The 13,451-nt window shown below is 32.1% G+C and overlaps 1 protein-coding gene across 1 annotated transcript in view; it reads right to left on the bottom strand.

Annotated features, from left to right (window-relative positions):
• LOC111058949 (diphthine--ammonia ligase) overlaps positions 1–13,451 on the bottom strand; it is a 75,710-nt gene that overhangs the window by 20,767 nt on the left and 41,492 nt on the right. The window contains exons 6-8 of the mRNA XM_039437254.1: positions 6,383–6,474; positions 4,321–4,411; positions 2,736–2,924 (exon numbers count right to left, since the gene is read on the bottom strand). Coding sequence (XP_039293188.1) covers positions 2,736–2,924; positions 4,321–4,411; positions 6,383–6,474 — 372 coding nt within the window. The remainder of the gene's footprint in view (positions 1–2,735; positions 2,925–4,320; positions 4,412–6,382; positions 6,475–13,451) is intronic.

Here is a 13,451-nt window from a genome sequence, read left to right on the forward strand (position 1 = left end):
TGTGATAGATAACTTTGAGTTCACATAACTACTGAAAAAATAAGATTGGCCTCGTGTATTTGAAAGACTTTTTCTCTCAATTCACTTGCTTGTGTCATGGTATGTTTAAAATAGTATTCTATATCCATAAGTAGGGGAAAATAATATAAGCCCATTTGGTCAATAACTATGAGATTATGTTACCTAGGTTAAGATGGGTGATGTCTCTTGGGCCATCCTGTATATAAAGGTTTTAAATGTATAAGAACGAGTAATACAAGTCAAATTCTTGATGTTTATGATTGTAGCTCAGGAAAACAAGAAAATATCGTTATAATTAAAGTACATTACTTGAGAAAAATTTTAGCTATATTAGTTGAATGTTTTATTGACCGAACGTAGTGAGGTCTATGTTTCAACTTGATTTGCTTTTGTCTGTCTGTATGTAACGCGATTACGGCCAAACGCGTAGATAGAATTCGATGAGATTTGGCAGGAATATTCCTTTTTCACCCGCGCGTCGATGTATACACAAGGTTTTTAGTAATTTCGGATTTTAAGGATAATATGAAAAAAAAGGAATTCTTCCATACTCTGATATCACTATATATAAATCATCTACTTTAAAGATAGGATCAATCAGACTATAGAATTATACATAATTAATCAGCTGACAAGTGGATTAACTATTCATTGCATGCATTACACAGATGTCTGGCCGTGTCTATTTCCATAAGGTAGGGTTTCAAATTTTTTTATGTGTGCCCATCAGTATCAATATTCTCACATTTGAAAAACAAATTTAATAGGTGATTGAAAATAAAATAAAAAAATGATTAAATGAGCTGAATAATGCCGAAAAAATTGTGATATTCTTGATTGAAAAAATAATAATTTCAAAATAGTTGAGAAATATTTTTATCAGAAGGAAATATTATCACGAAACTTGATAAATCATCACATGGGATACCATACAAATTCAAACGTTAACCGAGTTTATTAACATTAAAGTTTTTGACTCTTTTCTGTTTAGGGCTACACTTGTAGTATAAATAGGAATAAAAATCTCAGTACCCTTTTTTGAAATATTTTATCACAACATGTTTCAACATTTATGCCATTTTCAAGTGAGTTTTTGATCTTGGAGAATACAAATACTGTAAGGCTCCCAGCTTAAGGCTCAACTCACACTCGCGACTCAGGTCGAGAAGAGACTCGACTCTACTCAAGAGCATGTGTTTTCAAATGGTGACAGTCGCGGAGACTAGAATCCACTGGTCTGAGTGTCACCATTTGGAAACACATGCTCTCGATTAGACTCGAGTCTCTTCTCGACCTGAGTCACGTAAGTGTGAGTTGAGCCTAAAGGTGCGTACAGATTTACGTGCCGTGAACACGAACAATTCACTTTTAATCAGCTGATGCCAAGCTTTTTATAACTGTATCTTACAGTTTCTGTAAAAATACAGATATAATCAGCTGATTAAAAGTGAATTATTGCTCATGTTCGCGGCGCGTATATCTATACCAAAGACCTTAAAGAGATATAGACCCACAATGCCTATGCCTTCCCAATGATAGCTCTTACTTGAAATTGAAGGCCGCCATTGGGGTATTTTAGCACGAGATATTATATATATAATATTTGTAATACTATAGATCACAAAGGCATTGGTGGCATTAGTATGTAATAATCTTATGGGTTGCTCCCTCAATGGCGGATTTCAATTCCAAGTACGACACTAGCGCTGCATGTGAGTCTATGCATCTTTAAGGTCTTTGATCTATACACACCTTAACAGTTTTTAAGAGTAAATTATGATTCAATTGTGAATTGTGATTCAACTGAATCAACTAGAACACGTGACATCAGATACTTGTGGATGAGAAAACTGCGTGAGGTCTACTGTTCACAGAACTACTAGTTTACCATTGTGTTTTATGTAAGAAGCTGAAGAAGGTTTTGAAGTGTGATATTCCAAGTGATATTTTCTGTCCTAGAATAACTTTTCAAAAAGAAATTGAAGAATACTTGAGATGAGATAAATTTTGACCAGACATCAGCACAACTTGAAAAAAAATATATCAGATGATTCAAGATACTGTTTTTGATTCATTTTGGAAAATCATCATTAGTTTATCAAACCATTCATAATATATTTATTTATTGAATAATATTTACAATAATACAACTTCTTGAAAAGTATCACAACAGGCTAAAGCCCAAAACGGTTCCAATTCTAATTTATAAGACAATCCGAATGTTCTCAATTAAATGTTAAATGTTATATTTAACTTTCTCATTTTCTAGTTACACTCCAATTTACAATCCAAGGGACTTCCCTTCAGACCAAAACTAGCATTCAACTATTCAATCCAACTGCGAACAATGTGTAAATTCCAGCCAATTCTGATGGACTACCAATATAAATGGTAGAATTATATAAAATTGCAGACCAGACTAGCCTTATATTATTTATGTATATCCTTTTCAAGTCTTCAAGACGTAATCTTTACAAAAATATGAAACCTGTATCCCAAGCACAAATAATTACCTGACATTCAATTATTTGACCAATAAAAATAATATTGTTGCACTGAGGCCAGGTTACACAAAAGCCTGTTAATTTTAACCGTGATTAATTTCACGAGAACCAATCAGAGAAGGCCTTTTAGAAAAGACAGCTTCTCTGATTGGTTCTCGTGAAATTAATCACTTTTGTGCAACCGGTAATTGAATGGAAAAATGTACCAACCTTGTGATAGGTATCATCGGGAGTTAGTACAGGAAGAGCAGGTTGTGAAGCATCATCAGTCTGATCAGCATCCTCACTATCAATTACATCTTCTACAACATCAATATCAGATATATAGTCTATGGCATTTCTAACAGGACAGCCTGACCTGATGAGTCTCTCATGCAGGCTCAGTTCATGACTTGTGTTCTGAAAACAATTCACACAAATTTTATCATAAATTTTATTCATTAATTTCTGATTTGAACAATTATAAATTTATTTCCATGAGAAAAAACAAAAGAAAAATTCACCTTCAATATACGAATGACACATAAAATTGATATCTAAGAGTTTGGTTTTTTGATTTATAATTGAAGTAAAATATTGGCACTAGAAACTGAGTTGGTTGAGAAGATTCTTAATTTTCGCCTCATAAAGATAATTTTCGTTTGAAATCAAACTGGGAATCGGTTCATTCCATGGTTAAGTGTTTAGTTTTTCTTATGTTTTAAATGAGTGTTTAGTTCTGATTAAATGAATATTTCAAAGTGTTTACTTTAAAATTTGATAAATGAATAATTAGGGACAGGATGACTCTTTGATGACCTTTTAATGTTTAATGAGGCGAAGGTGAAACAAATAAATTCACACTGTCACTTTGACACATCAATAGTCTTCAATATTTCAACAAGCGTAACGAGTTCCAACTTTTAACTGAGTTGGCATCAATCAATTTCAAATTTTCAACATTTCTTATTTTTTAAATTATTATACGGATCAAGTTCATAGGACAATATAAGTTGACATCAATCAATTTAAAATTTCCAACACTTCTTATTTTTTGAACCATTATACGGATCAAGTTCATTGGACAATATAAGTTGGCATCAATCTTTTTCAAATTTTTAACACTTCTTATTTTTTGAACCATTATACGGATCAAGTTCATTGGACAATATAAGTTGGCATCAACCAATTTCAAATTTTTAACACTTCTTATTTTTTGAACCATTATACGGATCAAGTTCATTGGACAATATAAGTTGGCATCAACCAATTTCAAATTTTCAACACTTCTTATTTTTTGAACCATTATACGGATCAAGTTCATTGGACAATATAAGTTGGCATCAATCTATTTCAAATTTTCAACACTTCTTATTTTTTGAATCATTATACGGATCAAGTTCGTTGGACAATATAAGTTGGCATCAATCTATTTCAAATTTTCAACACTTATTTTTTGAACCATTATACGGATCAAGTTCGTTGGACAATATAAGTTGGCATCAATCTATTTAAAAATTTCAACACTTCTTATTTTTTGAACCAATATATGGATCAAGTTCGTTGGACAATATACATTGACTGAATCCTTTAGCATTAAAAAGGCGTGGAAGGTTTCCACTAGTAGAAAGACATTTTTAACATCATTTCAAGAGAATATAATACTGTTAACTATAACATTGACAGAAAGCCACTCAATAGGAATTGTAATTCATAAACTAGGTACAAAAGCAGGGAATGGCCAAGTAGTATAAGAGGGATAATATAATTATGGGGATGAAGAAATAGGTGATGAAGAAATTAAATCGAGTCTTACCTCTTTTTCTACCAGTCTCATTTTTCCAAAGTTGAGGTAGCCGACAGGTGCAATGGCATCGTTGGAGTGAATCACAGTTTCAAATTCTTCGCTAAAAAACACAATTGAATATTAGATAACTTATAAAAAAATAATACTAAAAGTAATAAGATCATTTAGAATTTATAAATAGAAAATTTATAATTTACTCTATATTGTAAGAATGTTTATAGCTACTAATTATTGGATTCATCAGGTAAGACCTATTATAGATATAGAACACAGCCCAACTGTTTGTTCTAACACGAGTAAAACATGTTATTTATTATTTGTGCTACTACTCTAGTTTAAATAGATTAATCAGTTTACATATATATAATTGGTTTACTAATCAAAAAGAAAGCTAATATTCCATGTAGAATCTTTTCAAGACTTGAAAATGGGCTTGATTTATTCAATCAAGGCACGTTATATCGTCCAACAATGCGATACCTTGAATAGTTGTTGGAAAAAAAGGGCTATTGAAGAAAATCAAATAAAGACGATAATTTATCAAAGAAATACTGTGAACCGTAAACCCAATAATATTGTCTTCGATGATTGGATAAAGTATGAAAATACACTAAAACTCCAAAGCGCATGCTCCTAGAATCTTAGAAAAACTAGGTATTTCAAAGTATCAAAGTATTTATGTCAAAATATTTCAGCTGCATTCTCTATAAAATTATAGGCTCTTGAATGCAATCGGTATCGCAAAATATCTAAAATTCTTACTAGGTGACATTTTTAAATGAACCTAGAGATATTCCCCATGCATCCTATTTTTTCATTGAACATGATTTTATATAAAATTAATCTAGTCTTCTATTGAATGTATGCAACCCATTTTATCTAAACTAGGTGATGTAGGCTACTATTATCGTCTGAATATTCCATGCTGACTAATTCTGTTTCTAATTAAAAATTTAATGCTGCATTTCAGTATATTATAACTTTTATAGTAAGCAGCATGCCCACATACATTAGTTTTTGTGTTTTCAATGAACAAATAACAATGTTCCCACAGTTTAAGTATTATTCGTTAGAAAAGTCGTAACAAAACATTTACAAAATGTAATGAAAAAATGTTATGCACAGTTCGCGAAGAGCTGAGGAATGAGTTGTTTCCCAAAATTAGGAGAAAATATGTTACTTGGAAGTAATTTCTATCTTATAAAACAAATAACGACCCTGTGTCAATTCCAATAAACAACACATGCCAGTTTATACCAACTTCATGAGTTATAATCCTGGAAACTCTATTACATAAAATTCTAAAAATATTGTATTGATAAAGATTTAATCAAAGAATCCCAAAAAACCTTCTATTCACGTCAGTATCATGTGTGTTGATGAAAAACCAGAGAATTCAAATTCAACAACATTATTTACACTGTTGTATGAACCAAAAGAGCATGCAGTACTTGAGTAGTCATTCACATAAATTCTATAATATTTTGAATCAATTATGAAAATAACATGCAGGACACAATGTAAAACTTTCAGGTCATGAAGAATTGAGAAATAAAAAAAAAGCTTTCACCAAACAATTCAAATGATCAATTATAGCAGTTCAAATAATCAATGAATATTTGAAACAAAGTTTTTGGATCAATTGTAACATTTCAAAACATTTTATCATTTATACATGACATGAACAATGGCTTTGCAAATGAGTAAGACACATTTTTGGCACCGAAATAATAAATTAAAAATTAATAGCTCTTGGTAAATTATAAACTTGGTTATACATATTCGAGTCCAAGTACCCTTGGTTTGTAACAATAACTATTCACTCAAAATATCAGAATTATAAAAAACAACTTTTTCAACATCATTTCATCACCTCAAAAAAGACTTAATTCTCTTAAATCAATCAACTTTTTAACACGAAATTATTCTAAAGCCCCAAATATACTCTTCCAGATTGCAAGCCACTATTCATGTAACGTTCAGTGCATGTACAACAATAATTAAATAATGACAACAGCATAATGTAACCACGACATACATTGATGATAGGATTCAATCACATGATACTTACATGATAAGAGATTTAGCGAACAAGGGCATGTCTAGTGTAAAAGTCTCATATTCGCCCCCTTCGCCACATATATTTAACCCGTACTTTTCATTCTGTAAGAGGCACAAAAATATCGCATAATAGACAACTAACCTAACCTAACTACATTCTAACCTACCTGAAAATACTGGCCTAGAGCATCATTTGTACTATAAACCACAGGCTCAAAGTTTTCAATCCGTCAAGAGAAAAAATCTCCTAGAAAAATGTATGAGCACATCCTACATCCTAAAGAACTATTATTCTTCCTTTAGTTTTCCAGGCAGATTAATTTTGATCCTCATGTGTACTATGTACTATTTTTTCCAAAACATTATTAAGCATGTCCTACGTGAAAGCATAGTTTTCCTCAACGATCTATATATACTAACGATCTATATATACTAACTGGATAGCGAACAGAGTAGGCTTACCCAGCTGAGAAACGGTCCGGCGCCTTTTCAGCCATCCCCTCCATAAAGGGGCACACGTGTAAGGTGCTCGACCTTTGGAGCTTTAATTAAATTTATTAATGGTGCATAGGCCTCCAGCTGGCAGTAGGCTACTCGAGTAGGCTAATCGATGTCTATGCACCATTAATAACTTTAATTAAAGCTCCAAAGGTCGAGCACCTTACACGATGGTTGCTTCATGTTCTGCATACAATTGCACCAACAGATTTAAGAAAGGAAGTGATATTTCATTTTATCAGTAAGTTGAATATATTTATTGTTTTATTTAGATTGAAATACCATTATTCTAACTATTCATTTAATATTACTACGTTTCATATTATTATTACTATTATTCTTATTATTCCACTATCATTTTTTTCTACTCCGAGTGTATTCTGTAAATAGTTTATTTATTTTGGCTATTGAAAAGAAATAGTTGTGCATTATCCAGTCATAGATTTTTTAATAATCACTAATTTTATTTTCCAGATTATATGGGAATACATAAATTTATGAACTTGCTGCACATATAAATTAAATGCCTTCTAACCACACTTAATCAGTCAAAGTTTGATAAACTTTGTATTTATAGCTTATTATTCAGTCTAAAATTGTATTGAGTTCTAAAATGCCAAGAGTGTATTGACTCATTATCGAATGATGGAGTAAATTACTACTTCACAGAATTCACTGACTACATATCAAATGGCAAACTTGTCAGGCCAAGCAAAGATGTATTGGAAATTGTCAAGTTTGTTTACAGTAATACACTTCAAAACTATAAAGTACTGAATAATATCATTTTGAGAAGATGTATGCATTTTGAAAATCCCCTATTCAAAAATTATTTCAGTAATGATGATATTGGTGAGAACAACCAACGGGTAAATCTAACAAGACCTGAAGATTATAGGCCATCATTTGGCAAGGGAAAAACAAATAAAATTAATATAGATAGAACAGGGCTCCGACAAAAGTTCACTAAAATTATTCTATTTAATAATATTTGATTTTGTTTGGATTTGATTGTAAATATTGTGATTATAGATTAGATAAATTTAGAGTTTATAAGATTAAAAATAATGTTTGCTTCTCATTGTAATCGTATCGATTTGATTGTAAATATTGTTATTATCAATTAGGTAGATTAAATTAGATACTGTGCAATATCTGTGCAATATAGAATATAGTTTGCATTATAAATTATTATTGATTATTTAGATTAAATTGGATAGATCCGATTCGATTATCAATGTGCAATATAACCTATATAATATATATTTATTCATAATAATTGATTGGGTAGATTGTACTAGATAATTTCAATTTTATATTCATTGTGAAATTATTTAAATTTCATTGAATTGTAGAGTACATGCTACATATATGTACTGCAAACACAAAATATTATATGATGTGTTTAATTATTGCTTAATAAATAAATATATTAATTCAGAATATTACATATTTGTTTTACATGCTTTGTGTGTCTTCAAAATTTCCTTTTTATCAATAAGTAAGATTATTGAGAATATAAAGCGAATTTTTGTCAAGAAGGGTTTGATAGTGTAATAGAAAAGCAAGGGAGCTTTCCAGCGCTGTGCCTTTCTTGCCCCTTTGTGGTGGGGAGAGCGCTCAGCCCAGCTGGACCGGTTCTTTCAGCATGCAGTTCTCTATCCAGTTAGTATGTATAGATCGTTGGTTTTCCTATTACTTTTCCAGGCAGACTAATTTTCTATCAGATTAGAGCTTTCTACTAGTTAGAGTCCAGTAAATCTCTAATATAGACTCTATAGTCGGGCAGCGTTAAGAAGCGACACGCTGCCATGAGCTTTCTCTTTTTGCCAACAAAAACTCAAAATTGAATTGTATCTGTGAATTGGAAAAAGCATCAAGACTTGTGTTTGAAACGATTTCAAAGAACTGTCTTTGTCAATCAAACTTTAATTGAATAGCAACCTATAACAGGAACGAATATAGAAATGATGGAGATACATTTTTCTAAGAATATCGTATAAGAGTTATATTATAGAATAAGTTATTTTCATTCTTGAATTTTGCACTTTACTTTGATGATAGTATATTGCAGTAGCTATGAATGTATTTTTCTAATAACGCTCATATTATGAATTGCAATAGGAATTATGGAATAAATTAATTGAATCAGAAAAGTTAAACTAGTTACTAGAATCGTTCAGATTGCTACTCTGAAGCATACTTCGCCAATAATGTTTTTAAAGTCGTTTATAAACTTTGTAAAATAATATTTCTACAATAATAATTGCAAAATTTATCGATTGAAGTAGTTTTTGATAGATGCCTGCTTAGTCTTACACCGTACTGTATCTATTGTCAATAGATGAATGAATAAATAAATAGATTAATAATGAATAAATGTACTTGTGTCGCTTCTTATGAAGTTCTTGCAATTGAAATAACAAGTGATGTGAGCTAAGAATTAATGGACTAGGATCTATTTTCCGTCTACTTACTTGAAAATTATTAATCACCGATTAGGATGGCTTCAAGAAAGACCAAATAGCAAGTAAAAAATCAGTGAAAAGGAAAAAATAATGAGAAATAATAATATTTGACAGAAAATACTGTATATGAATTTATAATAAATGTATTATTTAGGAGCCAAATTAGTCCGGGCAAAAATGTCATGAATCCACTCCATGGTCATTTTTGGGTAACAGCCGTCGGTGAAGATGTCTCAATTTCTACGTTAGGTCTAGCATAATAAGGATCGTGATGATGATAAGTCGAAATCACAGGCAAACACCTCGCAAAAAAGATGGCCGCCAAAATTTTCAGGGTTTTACTATATCGCTTGTATTTCAATAACCGTTCAAGTTATTCAACCGTTTTCTAGACGAAAATATTCTACAAATCTTTCTCTACAATTTTCGTCTAAAACGCATATTTTTTAATTATAACCTTCAAAAGCCCCAAAAACTTTTTTCTAATTTTTTTCAAATTTCTTCCATTATAACTTTTTTGTTCAAGAGATACAGAGAAATTTAGAATCTATGAAATTTAGAGCGTTTTTTAAACTTTGAAACGATATATCTTCATGCCCTTGTACGTCAAAAAATGAGTTCTCCAGCGCCCTCCAAAGAAAACCCTGCATGATTTCTGGTACATTTTTCCATACGCATGAGGTAACTAGCTAGAACTATAAAATCGATTTTTCCATGACTACTTTAAAATAGAGACTTGCAAATGGTCTCAATCTCTTCGTTACAACAAGCCGAATAAGTATATTGATGATGGAAACAACAAAAATATCCGACATCATTGAAAAATTCAAGATGGCGGTCATTATTGACAGAAATTTTTATATCGCTTGCTATTCAGTTGTATCAGATAAGCGCTTGTAGTGGAGAGTTGTGTTCGATTTAGCTCCGTGTTTAGTCTTCGATTTCGATTAATAAGAAAAAGTGAATCACCAGAATTTTGCTAAGTTTGTTTAGTAAATTTATTGTGTACCTTTTGCATAAGTATCAGTTTTGGTTATTGTACAAGTAATAAGTTGAAGTCATTTCTATCTATAATATTCATAGTTGAGGTTAGGTTTTAGCTTGTCCAAATCAATAGCATTATTCCGAAAAAGCTATGAACTAAAGAAAGAGAATTGGACTTTGTACCGTACAATGCAGCGGTCACCTACAGCAAGGTGAGAGAGGTATTATCTTGTGAAAGGTTTCTCCGACGTTGTTTAGGTTTGAAAGTATAGAATCTCTAATCATATCACTTACTGGTCATCCATCTAACGAGATTAGTTCATTGCTATAGGAGACTATTTAATCATTTTCCAAACCAAATTGGTCATTCATTCATCTACGAAATAAATACTCAATATGGAAGCAAAAGTAGATGAGATTCTTAATAAATTGAATAAATTACACAGCTTAGAAAAGAAAATTGATAATATCTCAAGCAAATTCAATGAGGATTTGGAAAATCTCAAGAAATAAGTAGAAGAGATGAAATCTTAAATGAAATTAGAGCGAGAACAAAAAGAAAACTACTATAGAAGTAGGCCTAGGAATGTCATAATTTTCGGTATAAGAGGTGTTACTAATTATTGGGTTCTGAGAGAAGAGATAATTAGAATGTTAAATTATGTAGGTGTCAACATCAGAAATCAAGATATAGATAAATTTAAACGACTGAACCCTACCAAAGATGACGGACCAATTAGAGTGACATTCACGTCGACTTATACTAGGAATGAAGTACTGAAGAATAATTCAAATTATCGAAAGAGAAAGACTTCGAACATGTAAGAATAAAGGAGGATCTGGATATGAACAACAAAACGAAACACGTATTTAAGGATCTTGGGAAGGACATGATAACTATCGGAAAAAATGAACAGTTAGATATTAAGTTATACATAAAATTGTAGATCTCTCAGGGAGAATTGGAGAGTTGAACAACTATTAGAAGAATTAGAGAACGTGGAATGGGACTCGCAGAAGTAAGAAGAGATGGCGAAATGTGTTTAATGATGGAAAATGATGTGATGCTGTATTCAAATGAAAATGGACCATCAGCTGGAACAGGATTTTTGATTAATAATATACCGAAGAAGAAAATTATAAGCCCCAAGCAATACACTCACAGAATCTCTGTTATTATTTGGAAACTTCAAAATCACTTAAAGGGAAGAATCAACCGAAGAAGAAATCGAAGTTTTACGGAGATCTGGAAGAGGTTAGTTATGGAAAATGAAAAACAACTTAATTATGTGTCATCTAAACACAAAAATAGGGAAGAACGATGGAGAGAAATGTGTTGGAAAATAAGGATACGACGACAGGAACGAACGTGGAGAGCGACTGGTTGAATATATTGAAGGGAAAAACATGTTTATAATGAACTCATTTTTCCAGAAAAATTAAGAAAGAAATGAAATAGATTTTTATAGTGGATAAGAAGTGTATTGTTCAGGATGTGGATACAGAAGACAAAATAAACACCGGAAGTGATCATTGACCTGTAAGAATTGAGTTAAAAGTAAAAGAAAACCGAAGAAGATACCAGAAAAAAGATTCACAAGACTAACTACAGTCGTTTTGAAAGGTTTATCGTTTGGGGAGAAACTACAAATGAACTTGATTGAAGAAACGATTGATGAATTCGATGATTGCTAACAAACAAATTGACAAACGCTCTTAGAACAACAAGACGACAAATGCTAGGCAACGAACAAGAGAACAAGAAAAGGAAATTACCAAGGGAAATTACTAGAGAAAAGAAGGAAACTGAAACGATTTGGAAGAGAAAACATTGAATTCAGCGAAACCTCAAAGCTTATAAGGAGAAAATGGAACGAATGGACAAGCAGGAGGAAAATATCTGATTTGGAAGAGACTATCAAGCTCGGCAATAGCATCAAGCAATTCAATAGGCTACAGCAACTTGGTAGAAACACGATGGTTGCTATGAAGAATGAAGGTGGAATCAAAGTGAGAGAAATAGAAGAAATATTAGCAATCATTTGTGATTTTTATCAGAAGCTCTACCATGCCGATGGATGTGAAAAGGACGTTTTTGGTTGAGGAAGTGAAGAACAGCAGAGGAACGAAGGTGAAGATGAAGAATACCCGCCTATTATGAAAATCGAGGTGAAGCGAGCAGTTGATCGCCTAAAGGAAGGGAAAGCAGGCGGCCCGGATGGAATCACCAACGAACACCTGAAAGCAGGCGGAAATGCTGTCATCGAAATATTGACAAAGCTATTCAATATATGTCTCAGGTGCGCCAGAATTCCAGAAATATGGTTATATCCAGCCTGATACTGCTTTTCAAGAAAGGTGATAGATATAAAGGAACTCAAGAACTATCGGCCTATAAGTCTTCTATCCAGTATATACAGAGTGGGTGAAAAGTACGAGAACGGCTTAATATCTCACACACAAAGGAAATTTGACGGTGGTTGTGATTGGGGATTCTACTCAAATTAAAAAAAAACTACTCTACTATGACTTTAAAAATCTGGTCCGCCATCTTGGTTCCACCATTTTGAATGCAACTTAATTTTTTTTTAATAGGAAGGTGGTCATGCGATACATGATTTCGAAAGGTAATTTCAAGAAAAAATGAATGGCGGAAACCGCATATCGATATCTCAAACCTTTTCGAAGATATTCACATTATTAATCAATACTATTCAAAGCAGAAAAAAGTACGAGAACGCCTTAGTATCTCATAAAAAATGTGATTTAAAGGTGGATGTGATTGGGGATCTTAAGCTGCGGATCCACCAAACTTGTGTGCGGAACATGGTGTGCGCGAACATTTCTTCGCACAACAGTCGTTTTGAAAACATTTTATTAGACCCTGCTCCACCTACAGTAAAAGTAGCGCACATTTTGTGACAGACACAAGTGCGCGAAGAAAATGTGCAGCACATTTAATTCTGTGGAGCTTGCAGTTGCTAACAAATTTCGATTCAGTATCCACCATGTCGAGTCTGGAGGAGGGTGTTTTAATTTGTTCTGCCGTTTGTATAGTTTTGGGTAATTTATTGAAAAAAAATAGAGCAAAACCGCGAGTATTGGTGCGGCCTTTCCTGAAAAATCGTG

This window comes from Nilaparvata lugens, chromosome 11, assembly GCF_014356525.2.
Source record: "Nilaparvata lugens isolate BPH chromosome 11, ASM1435652v1, whole genome shotgun sequence".
Lineage (NCBI taxonomy): Eukaryota > Metazoa > Arthropoda > Insecta > Hemiptera > Delphacidae > Nilaparvata > Nilaparvata lugens.